This window comes from Mesocricetus auratus, unplaced genomic scaffold (genome assembly GCF_017639785.1).
Source record: "Mesocricetus auratus isolate SY011 unplaced genomic scaffold, BCM_Maur_2.0 Super-Scaffold_100011, whole genome shotgun sequence".
Classification (NCBI taxonomy): Eukaryota; Metazoa; Chordata; class Mammalia; order Rodentia; family Cricetidae; genus Mesocricetus; species Mesocricetus auratus.
The window spans coordinates 59,887,533-59,904,175 of record NW_024429195.1 but is presented as its reverse complement, the minus strand read 5'-3'; the positions used below and the strand labels follow the sequence as shown (position 1 = coordinate 59,904,175).

General features: G+C 35.8%; 1 protein-coding gene across 7 annotated transcripts in view; it reads right to left on the bottom strand.

Moving 5' to 3' along the window:
- Nav3 (neuron navigator 3) overlaps nucleotides 1–16,643 on the bottom strand; it is a 698,200-nt gene that overhangs the window by 54,450 nt on the left and 627,107 nt on the right. For all 7 annotated transcript variants that reach the window (XM_013111900.3, XM_040754919.1, XM_040754921.1 and 4 more), the window contains 3 exons: nucleotides 10,625–10,813; nucleotides 7,444–7,496; nucleotides 2,380–2,403 (listed from right to left, as the gene is read on the bottom strand). In XM_013111900.3, coding sequence (XP_012967354.2) covers nucleotides 2,380–2,403; nucleotides 7,444–7,496; nucleotides 10,625–10,813 — 266 coding nt within the window. The remainder of the gene's footprint in view (nucleotides 1–2,379; nucleotides 2,404–7,443; nucleotides 7,497–10,624; nucleotides 10,814–16,643) is intronic.

Below are 16,643 nucleotides of genomic sequence, written 5' to 3'. Positions count from 1 at the left end.
AAACAAGTCCCGCCTGGCGTTGGTGGCGCACGCCTTTAATCCCAGCACTCAGGAGGCAGAGGCAGGCGGATCTCTGTGAGTTCGAGGTCAGCCTGGTCTACAGAGCAAGTTCCAGGACAGCCTCCAAAGCCACAGAGAAACCCTGTCTTGAAAAACCAAAAAAAAAAAAAAAAAAAAACAAAGAAAAAAAAGAAAAAAAGAAAAACAAAACAAGTCCCTTGTTCTTGGAGCTGGACAATTTGTATGCTAAGTGTGAAAGGACATTTTGGACATAGGCTATTAAATGTCTTTTCCCTTTGTACATAATACATTTTTATTTTGAAAAAATAAAAATATTGAGAGGAGTGAACAAACGGAGTGTTATTTATCTCAATTGAGAAACAGAAAACAATTACACAATTCCTCTTCATCCTGCCAGCAAAGGAAGGTAAACAGCAATATTATCCAGCTACAAAACTTGTGGACTATAACAGTGATGTGCCTGAATGATACACTGATGTAATAATGGTACATATATTTTGGGGCAACCAACGACTTTTTAAAAAAAATTTAGGCCCATTCAATGAGAATGAAGCCATACCTGACACTGATAAAATGGCCAGGAAGCCAGGAACCTGTGACTAGGTGGACCATGGGCCAAGGGTAGACCTTAGCACTATTATTCTGCAAAAGGATTAAAGCAATAAAATGGCTCCTCATGACATATTCCTATACTCATACATTAGCTCCTCATACAATCCTCATAAGAGAAACTTGAGGTAGATGGGAAGACCCACAACTGGACCATGTGTAGAGTACAAGAGACTTTCAATAACCAGTCCTAAATAGTTGTCTTCATCAAACCACTCCTCTTAAGGATAAGGATCTAAATAGAAGAGGAGGCAGGAAGATTGTAAGAGCCAGAGGTGATGGATGACTCTAAGAAACCTGTGTCTTCCAGACTCAACACGCATGACACACATAAGAACTCAGAGACTACAGTGACATGCACAATTGCCTTGGTTCAAACCAGACAAGATACAAGCACTGAGAAGGAGGTCAACATGGGGTCCTACCCCTATACAGTTTCACTAAGTATGATTTGACTGTTATTTCTATTTTTAAAATGGAGATCTATCTCAGACCCAATGAACATATGTGCTACTCTTATATAATGATTTAATCCCAGAAAGCAAGGCGTCTTTTATCTTTCAGACAAAGAGAAACAGAAAGAGGTTTTCTCAACTTACACCTTTATTATATAATTCTAGTTCCTGTAGCATGTAACACAGACAACTATAAAGCAATTTATGGTTCCCCTTTCAAAGCTCATGACAAAATATATGAGTATAAATGACAAAAGGAGAATTGGGATAGTTACTAAGGCAAGCAGACATGAACGCATTTCTAAACCTCAGTAGCTGTTGCATGATCAACACAAGTCTTGCCATGTCTGCGTGATGTTAGAAAGATTGTTTCAGTTTAAAAAATTTATGTATGTGTACCAGCAATACTCTCTCAGTAGTTCTGAAGATATTTTGGAGCAAGTTTTAAGTCTAAACATTAATGAAATGAGTTCATTGGGAATGACTTTCTCTGCAAGGCCATTTTCAAGACATTTATTTTATCTGCAACAGTGTAAACCTATAAAAGAGTTGTTACTACTCTCCGAATAAAGTTTAAGATTTAAGTCATGTTTTTGTGTGCATGTCCATGTATGCACATATTAATTTGAATTCGGGTTCCCTCGGAAGTCTGAAGAGTCACATCCCTGAGAGCTAGAGCTACACATGTTTGTGAGTCTCTAGACCTGGATCCTTAGGTCTTCTGCAAGTGCAGTGCATACTCTTAAGTGTTGAGTCAGCTCATCAGCCTCCATGAATAAAATCTTAGGTCCCCCTGTAGAAAGGCTACAAACTTTTTCCTTTTTTCAAAGGTAAAAGAAAAATTTCCTTTAGAAGAAGGTTGGTTTTGTACGCAATTGCAAGCAAATATGTAATTCTAGAGGCAGAGCAGTCATGCCACAAATAGGTAGGCAGGGGTTCTGGTACCCCATGCTGCAGACTCTACAGTTTCATTAACCCTAAACAGAGCGTCTTAGGCAGTGAAACAGATGTGTGGCTCTCCTACTTTAAAGATCAATTCACTAATGAACGAATAAGTGCCAGCTACTATAGATAACGTATTGGGTGTTAAGACTCAGGCAGAATAAGAGAGGAAAGCTGGTTGCTAGAACTTTCTTTCATTCTCCCTAAGAGACAAGATCTAAGACCAAAGATTAATTTCTTCTATAAGTCCTACAGTTATGTCAGTGTATCAAGCACCCTCTAGTGCCAATAAAACTGATTTCATCCTAAAGTAAGGCTGGTTTTCAAATATTACCATGGTACAGGAATTTACCTCTGAATGAGCCTTTTCTTCAGCCTGTAAAAAAAATAAACAAAAAGATTTTAATTATAAAATGAAGGATAAATTGTTCTATATGTATAAATGAATAAAATATTTTAACATGTATTTACAACTTTTATGATCTAATGAAAGAGCAACATAAGAGTATATAAGACTAGCTAATATAATAAAGTAATATACTATAGGAATAAAATGGATAGTTATATGACACTAAATATTTCAAACCACAGGTAAGAGATCTATAGAGACCATAAAAATCATTGTAGTCTTGTACTCTAAATATATGGATGTATGGGAAATGAGGTGTCGTTTATGTATGTATCAGATTCCGTGAAATTATGTAAATCTTTAGCTAAGACTCAGAAGAACTTTATCTTCTGGTTTCTATACTATGAAATTGACAAATGGAGTCAAAGGGGAAACATTGGTCACTACTGTTAATAGTAGAAAGTAGAGGTTACCAATTTCCATTTGCTTTATTTTCCTTAATGGTTATTAAGTTCAGTGGTAGGCACATCAGCTAAACAACAAAATACTTTGTTTTAAAGTGGTCATAAAAGAGACAGCCAGATAACTGCGTGGCTTATGGAAATTAGAACAGCTGTACAGAATGGCAGGGTGTTTTGTACTTCTATACAGAAAACTCCTAGTTCTTCTTTCCATCTTCATGCTGTGCTATGAAATACCAGCAAATGAGTTATGTGCACCATTACATTTGGGAACCTGATGCAATCTGAAAAGAACTTGAGAGTGTGTAATGTTGCTGAACAATATAACTCCTGCCTATTGCCACTTGCTGAAAAAAGCTGCAAAGCAGTCTTATCACCTGTGGTTGCTTTGGAGACATTTCATGATTAATTGATATAGAAATGCCTGAATTGGTTTTGGTCTGTTTTCTTGAGAAAACACACACACACACACACACGCACACACACACACACACGTGCACGCACGCATGCACACACGCATGCACATACATACATGGACATACATACAAAATGCAAATAAAACAAATTCCTAGGTACATTTGATTCACAAGCATTCCTTTTAACCTGAATTTCATGTTTTTTTTTCAAAATCTACCTTTGAAAAGTATCAGGATGCATGTTGAGATATTTACAATGTGCTAACTATGAAGGCTTTAATTGTCTTCATAAGAAAGTTCGTATTTAAAAGCAATGTTAACAATTCCTTGGTCGTTTTTAAAACTCATTTTTAGCATTTAGGATTTTTATGTTTTACATTCTAGAAATTTCAAGATATTATATGGGGTTTAGTGTTCTGATACGCAGTACAAGAACATGCAGTCAGTAACTTGATTAAACCTTATTCAAGATTTTCATTGTTTGACTATATAATACTTTTTACATTTATTACCAGTTTATTCTGGTCACATTCTGTTTTTAGTGTTATTTAGATTACATTAAAATTATAAAGACTCAATAATAATTGATGTGTTTTTATGAGATTTACTTTGTTTAGGTGAAACAAAAATGAACATTACATCACATTTTCATTAAAATAACCCCAAGTTACAGGTGTCAGTTCCATCATAATGTACTGAGTTGCATGAATTTTCTCATGGCTGAGTTTTCAAGACTATTGTTTTCTTTAATCTTTGCCTTCTTTCATAGTCCATGGTTATTTTTACCAGTAATACCTATTACCATAAAAATGGAGCAATGAGACAAATATAATACTCTTTTTCCCCCAGTAGCTTAGTCCTGGGATTAATGGTGTTATAGTGGAGTTTGATTACATACATAATATTTTTAGTGAGTGTTGAAACAATACTAACATACCAAAGGATAATCAACAATATAAAATATCCTGCCTAAATAAAAACACCAACTGCTTTCTGCATTTTTAAGCGTTAAGTTCATTATTAATAATCATGTCTTAGCATTGTCTTTGTGTTAAGAAAATTGTGAAGGACATGCACAAGGATGAAGTATGGGCCTTCTTCCCATGAATCAGTGGAAATTAGAATATAAAAAAAAGAATGAGATTAGTAAAAATCTTATATTTCACCAATGGAAGAAAACTACTGCAGTGAAAGCCTAACAGTATCATATAAAAATTAGAAGAACCCAGGTATTAAAAATTGATAATCACACAGCCCTCTAGGTTACCCTTTGTTTTGTAATTTTAGCAGATAAGTATTATGAAATTCAATGACAACCAGCAACTCAAACAACTTCAGTGTAAGGGAGAAAAGAGGAGGTGGCAGAGACTGTGGCTTGTTTGAAAGCATATGTTGCTACTTAAAGAGGACTGCAAATGAGGAAATATTCATCTCAATATCACTGGATACTTCTATTATTATCATTATTATGGAGACAGGGTCTCTCTATGCAGTCCTAGCTATCCTGGAACTCACTCTGTAGACTAGGTTGGCCTCAAACTCACAGAGCTCTGCTTGCCTCTGCCTCCAAATTACTGAAACTAAAGATGTGCATCACCATACCTGGCCTTGATAAAACAAAACCAAAATTCAGAAATTTAAATTTTTAGACAAAAGCCCCAGGGTAGGTGTGGATCTTAAAATAAGTGGACAGATTCCAAGCTTCCAGAGGTGATGACTTCTTAGCTGACAACAAACCTGCGGCTTGCAGCTTCCAAAGACCCCATAGGTGTAGAAGTCAGATCTTAGAGGAACAGTCCATATATAGCCATTTCTAACTGAACCAGGTAAGAATGCAAATCTATTCAGTCTTCCCCTAGCATCCACAGGAAGGTGTAAATGTTGTTTATAAATTGCTGCTGCAGTTCATAGTGTGAAAAGAATGTCGACGAGTAGGTTTTGCCATGGAGGTTAGAAAAGGATGTCAAATCCCATGGAATTGGAATAACAGATGATTTCAAACCACCATGATGGTACTGGGAATTTGACCCATGTCTTCTGCAAGAGCACCAACTGTTCTGAACTACCACGTCATCTTACTGGGTCCCCTAACATTTCTCATGCATGCCTTCTTGTTGTCATAGTTTACCTTCCCATACTATTCTATAATTTAAACCCTTTATTGCTAAACTATTGGGTACTGATAGATTCTGGAGGAAAATTCTCTTTAGTGTGTACACACTGCTAAGCCCACTAGGCTTCACCTGATAGTTCCCAACCCATGGTCACATATATTGCCATGGTTAAACTCAGTGCATCACAAAATAAAATGGATAGACATGAATGTGAAAGAAAGATTGGTGAGGAAGAGAGCTTATGGGCAGGAGACAGTAGGGAGAAATGAAAGAACAGAGAGATAGAGTATATATGTGTGAATAAATATGATAAGTCAAATGAAATAGTTTAAAAATCTGTCCCTTTTTATTTTAATTAGTATGTCCAAACTGTACATGTCAAGGAATTTGAGTATTATGCAGTGTGTGCTAGAACAATCTGCTTTTTTTTTGTCCTAATTCACAGAATTTTAAACACAAAACTTGCACTATCTTATTGAGGACCTACTAAGCAAGTTGTTTATTCAAATGGAGATTGGTATGAGACAATCAGTCTCCAGATGTACTGCAAATGATCAACAGTAACTCAGAATCCACAGTTATGGCATTAAATACTGCAGATAGAGAAGATGGCTATTATTATAGGAAAATCTGTTAGACTCTCGTGTAGAGTGATTAATCATCTGTTTTTTTCCCCTGAAATCCATGATCTGTTTGCTCTTAAATCATAATGGAAGTTTTGTTCAAATATTATAGTGTCTATTTAAAACATGATCATTATTACTAATATATATTAAAGAACAAAATCATGATTATAAGATGTTCCACTTTTTCTTCTGTAGTTCAGCAGTATGTATCAGATACATCTCAAGGGGCAGCAGTCTTGGCACAATAGGAGGACCACCAAACCTTAACATATCTCTATTAGATGTACTTTAATGTTATGTTTACATTCCCTACTTTTTAAAAATCTTTTAGCCTAAAACAGTACATTTACATAAACACTAACACTGATACCTTCATCAGAGAATGTACTGGCCATTTTTACCATTAAACAAGAAGCAGGAAAAATAGCATGTCTCTAATGACAGATCTTGGATATCATATATAAAGCAGGAAATAAGAAAGGTTAACTTATAAGTAAAGGCTGCATTATTTCAGGCTACACATTTATATGTATGTACACATGTAACGATAATAATTAAGGAAAACAAGAGTAACACACAAAAGTAGAAGGAGGGCTTGGAGGTAGAGGAAAGTGACCAACGATAATGGGGTGCAGGGTATGGGGAGAGAGTATTTAAGATGGCTGAAGTGTATCCTACATATGTATAAAATCTCATAATGAAACCCATTATTTGTACAATTCATACATGCAAATAAAATGGGTGTGTGTGAAAACAATCAGTTTTGTCCTTAAAGCTTGGCTGTTGAGTGCAAGCAAAAGGCTGTGAGCTTCTCATGTCCTTTCAACACAAAAGTAAAGATTAGAACTTAAAGCTGCATGAGACTCGCTACCTGCTTTTAACACCTCACTGAAGGAAGCTTCCCTATCATGTCATTTGCTGATGAGGGAACTACCTTCAAGGACAAACATTCTCACTTTTTGCAAAAATTTATCATAGTATCTCACACAGGAAGAAGCTGAAACACTGTCATTCATCGCCTGAGAAAACAAATTTACAAGTAAACTCTTTTCAGAACATATGTCTGTTAGTTTTTCTAGAGGAAATAAACCTAAGATTAAAAAACCATACATCTAGTTCTTCAAGGTCCTTTTGCCACAATCTTCCTCAAAATTAAAGTTAAAACAATTGACTGGTGCTATAAAACAACTATTAACTATGGATGAGAGAGGAGGTCAAGAAGCACCAGGGACAGAGGGTTTAAGGGTCCTACCACACTCCAGCATGTGTTATAACATGGTTTCACACTCATTCACTGCTCACAATGAATGCACCCAAGTCAAGTGAAAGACCAGTAAACAGACAGAAGGGCCATAGTTTACTAGACAAATGCAATACACATATCAGTTTATTTTGTCATCTGTGCACAGCAGAGGCAACAAAACAACAAAACACGGACCATGTTACTTACCGTAGAGTAAAGAGAAGATGTACTAGAGACCAATGACAGGGAAGAACCATGAACTGGAAAAAACAAGAACATGGTCAAAATAATGAAGTTAACTTGGAAGACCAGAACTTCACTGAAAACATAAAGAGCAGGTGGCTTGAGGTAGAAAATAACTATAGATAAGGAGCTGGTTATGGACATAGTTGACTGGAGAACTCTTAGATATCCCACAGTTTAATGTGCCAGAGCCTAATTTACATGCTAGAAGTAAGCTACAGAGAGAAGCAGCGGGCTCGAGGCCCACAGCATGCACATATTGGAAGCTGCAGAAAGTTCCCATCCACAATGAACAGAAGCCATCCTAAATGGCTTCTCATGTTGTGTTTACAAAATTTCATTCTCCTAACATCAATACCCAGGTTAGGAAGTTTTCTCTACACACTTTCAAGGAAATAAGTACTTGATCCAATTTGGTATTTCATTATTGTGATGAATCGATTGTGCTATATGAAACAGGGGAATCAATTCTTTACCAATTTTAGTAATATAAAAACGTTTCCACTTCAAGATAAAGATGAAGATAAAAATTTCATTCGGACTCATTGGATACACATCAAATACAATGTCGTAACAATTGAAGATATGCCATTACTTCTCTATTTACAATGTATTAAAGCTAAAAAGTGGATAAAATTATGCTTAATTATTTTTGTAGATAAGTTCTTCCTTTATCCATGTGGAATAATGCTGTTGTTGCTTTTAATTCATCCTTTAAATAAATAAACATTAGCTGAATACATACAATGCCTGACACCACTGTAAGATCCTGGGAGCATAGGAAAATGATATTCAACCCTGCATACTCAAAAAGTATTCAAAAGCACAACATAAATAAAAACTACAACAGAGCAATCCACAGTCTATTGAGATCAATTGGGTAATTCATGGGCAGAAGGTAACACCTTTAACCTGACTTGCAGAGGGCTGTGGAAACTCCTCAGAATAGTACCAATACAGATGACAACAAGAAGGTGAAGTTTGAAAGACAGCAACAAGAGGAAATCTTTTCATTTATACTTTTGGGGTGTGTGTGTGCGTGTGTTGTGTGGCCTATGTGTATAAGATCAGCTCTTGCTCAAGAATGGATGCTAGTGACCAGTGCAGGATGTCAGATGGCTTCCTCTCTCACTCTCCTCCTCATACCATGAGAAGGGTCCCCTGCTGAAGTGAAGCTTGCCTTTCCTGACTAGGCAGCTTGCTCAGGGAGCTGTGGGAATCTTCCTGTCTCTGGCTGCCAGTGCTCAGCTTACATGTATGCACTACAGTTGGCTTTTACATGGGTGTTGGGATTCAAATTAGGCCTCCGTGCTTGCACAGTCAGCATTCTTACCCTCTGGTCCAACTCCTCAGCTGCAGAAGAGTGACTTTATAAGTGATTATTTGTATACAGATGTTTGTGAAAAGGGGGATGAAAAGTAACTTCTAGGGATTGGGGTAACACTATTACTTCATCAAGTGCGCAAAGGATTATTCTTTGAATCAATCATCTTCTGAAAAGTCCTGTTCTTTCAATGTCTACATAGCTCTTCAGTGATGTTGAAAAAATACAAGAGTTAGCCTGGAGTACCAGAAGGAAGATGGACAATGGCCAGAAGAGCCCATTCTCATCCTCTTCTTGCCTCTTGTTTTTTATAGGCCTATTACTTCATGGCTTATGGCTCAGGCTTCTCATCTGTCAGTGTGAGCACTGGGCAAGAATTCAATCTAGTTCAAGACTGCCTTCACTCTAGATCACAATTTAAGCAGGCCCTAATGGTTTAGCATTCAATGCAAAGCCATGAAAAAATTCATTTCAGGTTAGCTTTCAGAAATTCATATTATTTAAATTTCATGTGCTTGATGCCAAATTTCTCAGCAAAGAAAATCATTCTCCTTGTAAATGAGGCACTCAAGAAAGCCATCCATATGTTTTGCAATGTATAAAAAGTATAGGAGGTTTCTGTGCAGGAGCATGACATGATCACTTCAAAAAGGCAAGCGCCTAACATTTCAGATTAGTTAGAGTTTTTGAATAATGCTGTGGCATCAGCTGACCATCATCTGTCACAGGCAGCTCCGTGGTTTGCTTATTATCCCCCAAGGCAGTGGCAAAGGTGGGAAACTAAGTTAGTGCTAGCAAATTAAATATACAGTGGTGACCTGAAGTCAAAAGATACATTACATAAGAAGATACAACCGGGAAAGAAGGAAGAGCTACATTTTATGTCCATTTCATCCTAGAGAAATCTACAAAGTGAATGGAATAGAAACCAGAGCTCACAATACAAGGAAACTTCCCTGAGTTCAGCCTATAAATAACTCTGCTGTGTTTCAAGTTTAAGGGTTTTGCATTATGCATAGTTATTAAATGGTAGCTTGTATGTTTGATTTTACTCTAATCCCTTGGGTTTCTGTGCTTAGTTTGGTTTTATCCTTAGCCGACATGCTTTATGATGTGCATGCCATATGCTTTCTTCATGGGTAATTAAAAATGTTTCATTAAATTAAAGGACATTTTCTTAAATTAGAATTGAGTTTTATATAATGTGTACACTTGAGAAAATATGTGCACTTGAGCATGAATCTGGCTTCCTGAGATTTTTAGCATAGTTTTCTTTAGAGTATTCACATGCAATTGTACAAAAAAAGATGTTTACTGTGCCAGGTATGAATTTTATTACACTGGATAAAAATATGACTTGTATTGGAAAATGTAGGTCAAATATAAATTAAAAAATGCTACAATAGCTAATAGCACAAAGAATGGAGAACAAAAGTTAGCAACATAAGATAGCTTCATAAAATAATACTTTTATGGCTTATATATCTTTATAGCTCTTTAATAAAGGTTTTGACTACAACATTTGTTCTAATACGTGATGCATATGTCAAGATCTCTAAGGCTCTGTGTCTATCTGTAGGAGAACATTGGATTTCTCTAAACCATAGTCAAGCACCATTTTAAAAAAGAAATGGATGAACTTCATAATATATAAAAAACAATAAAGTATCTTCAAGCTTCAGCAAACCCAAAATAAGAATTACACCTGCTGATTCATTTCCTCCTCAAGGATTGTTATGCTGTGAATAATGAACTAAATTTTCTTTCAAACTTACAAGAAGTAACAGTATTCTTATCCTCTCCCGTTCACATCCTCATTACCTTCCTCCATGCTGTCTCTGAATGAGCCTGAATGGCTGATAGCACGTGGCCTTTCCTCCAGAGAAGTGGCACTACCACAGAGTTGGGCATCATCATACAGGTCGAAGGAGGAGTCTTGGGCAGGAATGCTGTTAGAGCGCATCATACTGGGCCCAGGAAGGTTAAATTGAGAAAGATTTGTGGGACTCACTGGAAAACAAGGAGCAGAGGCTTAGGGACTTAGACAGAGAGGATAACTGGTTAAAACAATGTAAATACAATGACAATTATTATAAAAAAAAGTATGTTAGGATGATGGAGGATGTCCTTCTGTATGCTGTGTATATATGTTTCTTTTATTGGTTGGCGAATAAATTCTGATTGGCCAGTAGCCAGGCAGGAAGTATAGGTGGAGCTACCAGACTAAAAACACTGAGAAGAAAAGATGCAGGGAAGCAATTGCCAAAGGGAGACACCATGTAGCAGCTGAAGAAACAAGTGGTCTGGGCATCACCAGGTAAGCCAAGAGTTCGTGGGAATATACAGATTAATAGAAATGGGTTAATAATTAAGAAAGAGATAGCCAGTAAGAAGCCTGAGTTATTGGCCAAACAATTTATGATTAATATAAGACTGTGTGTTTATTTGGGAAGGAAGGTGGGACCAGGCGGGACAGGGACCTCTGTCTACATCAGGAACTCTCAGTTTCAGGGAGGTGAGGTTTCACCTGAGAAACATCAGTGATGAAGAGCATGAGCCCTTTCTCCTAAGTGCTCTCATAGCAATAATTTAATTTCTATTAATGCCAATTTCTAGAGCAACAGAAATCATCACCGACAAGTCACATTGGCTGTTTGTGTTAGAGGTGCACTGACATGATATTTTCTGGTAAATGATAAAGAAAACACCTTCTCTGCCAAGGCAACAGGCCTCTTTTCTAGAGAATAATCATATTTTATTAGGAAAAGCATAACGGAAAAGACAGCAAACTATGAAAAGAAAAATCTAATTTCCTCAAAAAGAGCTCTGTAGGTATTCCCAGGTGAAGAGTTTAAGTCATTTTGAGCTATATGGATGTGAGTTTATTAGAGCAAGGTCATAAAGAAGAATAAAAAGGCATTTTCTTTAAATAAAGTACATATGGTGTCTAGTCTTTTAAAAAGAGAATCATAAAAAAGCCATTTTCTGCTGAGTCCAAGATGGAAATCTCAGAATGAGGTTGTCAAGACAAGCACATTCCAAAGAAGTATCTCAAGTGCACAATCTCAAATAAGATTCTGTCAGTTGTCTATTGCCTTATATCTCATACATCCCACAGCTTAGACCAAGTGATAATCATCAACATAAAAAGAAGATATGGCTGACTAAGTAAACAATTGCATCAGAAACACATCCCACATTTGGAAACAGTACAGGATTGAGGCAGAAAAATCGAGAAACAGCCATCATGAGTTTGTCGTATTGAAATTCTTCATATTTAAGAAAAGCAAATTTGCTATTGCTATATAAGGAACAAGTCAGAGTCTACAAGGAAGCTGCTGTAGCTATAAAGGAAAGCACTGAGCACTGTTAGAAAGTTGGAGAACCATATCAGCAATGCTGACTTTAATTGGTTTGAGTTTTTAAACTTTATTTTTTGACACATGACATATCTTAATATAATTACTTGTTCTCATGGTAAAGTTACATTGCAAGTTAGACCCTGAAATAAGCCAAAGTGGGTATCTACTGACTACAAGAAACTGTGTTTGATATTTCACAATGATAACTGAAATATGAGACGGAACAGCTCTCTCATAGTTATGCGTTGGAGTTAAATGAAATGTAGACAAGGAATTAAATGTAGAAATATAATGAAAAAATAATAAACTATAAATTTATAAAGTATATAACAAACTAGAAGAAAGAAAGAAATAAAAGATAAAAGAAGAGAAACAGAGACAGAGAAGAAAGAGATCAAGAGACGGAGGGAAAGACAGTGGGAGGGAGGAAGAGAGTGAGATATTTTTTCAGGTGTATTTCTCTAGCCCGTAGCAGTAGCCATTAGTTGTAGATCACTGTGGTTACTGACAAGAGCCATGAGGTTAGCAATAGGACGTTCAGAACTTGTATGCCTATGTTCAAGGTACTAAGGTGAGGTACGTTAACCTGTTCAATATCTACAAAATGAGTTGGCTCTTGTGAACATGTGTTTCACATTAATATTTATGCAATCATTTAAAAGGACTTCTTTTATCTGTTTGGCTACCAAAATAAGCAGACATATCCATCCACACAAATGTTCTTTGTATACTTTCAAATATAACATTTACCCACTCATGGTAAAATAATAATGAAGTATTGCAGAATATTTGTTTGCAGTTTGTGAAGATATGTCACTGTGATTGTTTTAGTGAAGAGCTAGATGGCCAATAGCTAGACAGGAGAGGATAGATGGGGTTTCCGAGGAGAGAACTCTGGAAAGAAGAGAGGTGGGGACATGCCAGCAAGATGTGAAACAAGTTGGACATACAGTACAGTGGAGAGGTAACTGAGCCACGTGGCAGACACAGATTGATGTAAACAGGTAAATAAGTTATAAGAGCTTGTTGGGAAAATCCTAAGCTAAAGCCAAGCTTCCATAATTAATAGTATGTCTCTGTGTCATTATGTGCAGGCTGGCAGTCCAAGATAGTCTGACAAGGAAGTATACTCCAATGAAAGTTATAAAACTTTACAGGAAATAGTTAAATTCACAAGGAATATTGACTATTTTCCGTTGGAAATAAACCAATAGCACTTAGGAATGTTCAATTATAGTATTATTAAAGGTTTGCTGGTGTTCTTGTTTTTGTTTTGTTTTTCAAGACACGGTTTCTCTGTGTTGCTTTGAAGCCTGTCCTGGAACTAGCTCTTGTAGACCATGCTGGGCTCGAATTCTCAGAGATCCACCTGCCTCTGCCTCCCAAGTACTGGGATTAAAGGCATGCGCCATCACCACCCGGCTAAGGTATGCTGTTTTTATAGCTGTACTTGATGAGAAACATAACAAGAAATATCTGGTTTTAAGACTGTCCACCAGGGAAAAGGACTAAAGTGGAGAAAAGCAACACAGACAAAAGTTTTTTGTTTTTGCTTTTTAAATAGAATACAAAAACATAGTTAAACAGTTATACTGATACTTAAAAAAAATTCGAACTCAGTCGTCTAACTTGGTAAAATGTCCGAATATTACTTTTCAGAGTCTGAATAAAATAATGAGAGAATACATAACCTTTAAGGTTCATACCAAGACAGGAGTCATAGAGCAATCTCTGAATAGAATTGAAAAACATGGGCCATTTCCTTAATAAAAGAAGGCAACCTACCTTGCTTCAAGTGGAACACACAGAGCAAAACTTCTGATTTTATTAAGATTATATGTCTGATGACTAGGATAACAGGAATTAATAGGAAACTGACTGGGATTGATCTATTCATTTAATTTCTATTAATGTGTATCCTACTGACTGAGTTATCTGACCAGCTCCTAGTCCAGGCTTTTAAATAACTTTAAGACATTCCACTCCCTTGCTTTCTTAGTGAGGTATTAATCAATGGCTTTATGATATTGTTTTAAATGATGAAATCTTATGTAACCTAAATTTAAAATGTGTGGAATCTGGTCCTATAACTAAGATATAGGGTTGAAAATTCAGAAATAAAAAAAAGAAAAAACCTAAAGGATAAATTTCTAAAATGTGTGTACATATATAGAGAGTTGAAAAACTTTCTGTTATGTTGAGTTTAGAATGTCATGAAACTTTATTTAATAGATAGGTGGCCAAATCATATATGTTTTTACCATGGGAGTCTCTTCTTCGGTACATATATCATGGTTCTCTGTCAATATGCTTAAGGGTGTGGTGAGGGAACTATTATTCTGCTGAAAGGACGAATGGGAGAAGAAGGAAATAATTCTTGTATGAAAGTGCTTAGCAATTACTACATCTGCAAAGCACTGACGTATACTACTGAGAAGCCACAGGTTGACATCAATGATTCTACATGCTGACTCCTTAGGCAAGAAAGAATGTGCACGTAAACACACTCATTTTCTCACATTGACCCTCATTCCTCCTGACCCTGCCTCCTGAAGGTTGAGTACATCAAACACACAAGGCTTACACATTTTTTCAACTGCCTTTTCTTTTCATCTATTAAAAATGTATAAATATATAAAAATGTTTAGATATATTATTTTAAAATTCAAGCGTAACACACATTAAAATGTAAGATCCCTAAATTTTATTTCATTTTCAATATGCTGACACAATCACTACTGAAGTATGGTTTGTATGTAGTTTTTACCTGGTAACTGTCAATAGAAACAATAGATCATTTTCAATATGCTGCTACAATCACTATTGAAATATGGTTTTTATATAGTCTTTGCCTGGTAACTGTCAATAGAAACAATAGATCCCTAAGATTCTGCAGAAATGGTCTGTTTTCTGCAGAAGCACAATTCTTCTCTCATGTTGTATTTTAATACTTTAAAAAGCTATGTAATAAAATATAATCTCAAATCATCAATTTTTGAACATCTATGACCATGGGTATATTGACTCCAGCTAACACATTAATTTCAATTTTGCAAACTTCTAAATATATCTCTGTACAAATGTCTGACATTCTTGGTAGAGAAGGCTGTAAAATCCAAATATCATAGCTGTATTACATATTTATATGATGACACTTTGATTTGCATTTACATTAAATATTATAGCTATCAGTTCAGAATTATACTGAATTAAATGCAGGTAAAACTAACTGATGATATTTCATGGCATGAGATATACTTCCTAACTATAGTGTTTCATTTCAGAGTCTTAAGTCTTCAAGTATTTCATGTCTTCTCAATCATTATACCCAACATTCCTTGTAGTGTAACCTAGTTATGATATATCTGTTCAGCTAAGTTTTAATAGTTTTCCCAAGAATAGACAAAAAAATTAGGGAGGTATTATGTTTCATCCAAGAATAATGGAGTACAAGGATTTATTTAGATTATCAAGTATAGAAAAATCAGCACAAATATTCAGCTAATTAAATTAATATCAATTAATAAAAACTTGATAGGACATAGGTATTTAGGAAATCTACAGTATTTGAGGTGTTTAGGGTTTATATTTGAGATGTTCCATTATATGTGGTTAGCCTTTCTATCCTTAAGGTCCTACAAAAATATTTTCAATTTTTAAAAAAGTTTCAGTGATAAGAGTTTTTGCTGTTTTATAATTATGCATCTTGCTAAAAAGAAGATATACATCTTTTGCAATTATTGGTCAACGATGTATCCTTATGTGAAGCCATAACAGCAAAGCTTTGCTGCTAATAACAGTTCAGTGGCTCATATGGAACTGTGATAAAGATTATTGTCTATGCTTTAAAGCCCTAGCAGTTATAGTAGGAAGAATTGAAATAGGAAAGTCCTTTGGGGTTGAAAGTTGTAAAGTTCAAATTGTTTGATTGCGAATGACCTGTGGTGATATTATTGGAATCATTTTTTTCTAAGCTGACAAAAGACAACATAAGGAGACTACTTTCATATGTGACTTGGCAGAAGATGGATCAGTTTTACAGTATTTATTAATAACAATAATAATGTTTATGTGAGTGTGTCTATGTGTGGCTGTGTGTACCACGAGCACAAATGCATGTGTGTGTGTCTATGTGTAGCTGTATGTACCGTGAACACAGATGCCAGAGGAGGCTGGAAGCATGGTGTCCCTCTGTAGCTATAGTTACAGGAGCTTGTAATCTGCCCTATGTGGGTGCTGGGAACCAAATTTGGACCATTTGGAAAAGCAATACCAGCTCTTAACTGTCAAGCCACCTTTCCAGTCTAAGAACTTAGGTTTTTACATCACCTTGGGTTGTTGAGATGATAATTGAAATGCCCAGAAATGTTTTATTGTTTTCTAGATCTTCTCTGTGATTGTGATATTTACATAAAAGACTACTTCCCATAAATGACACTAATGGTTAAGACAGTCATTTATTTTTCAATATAGTTCTT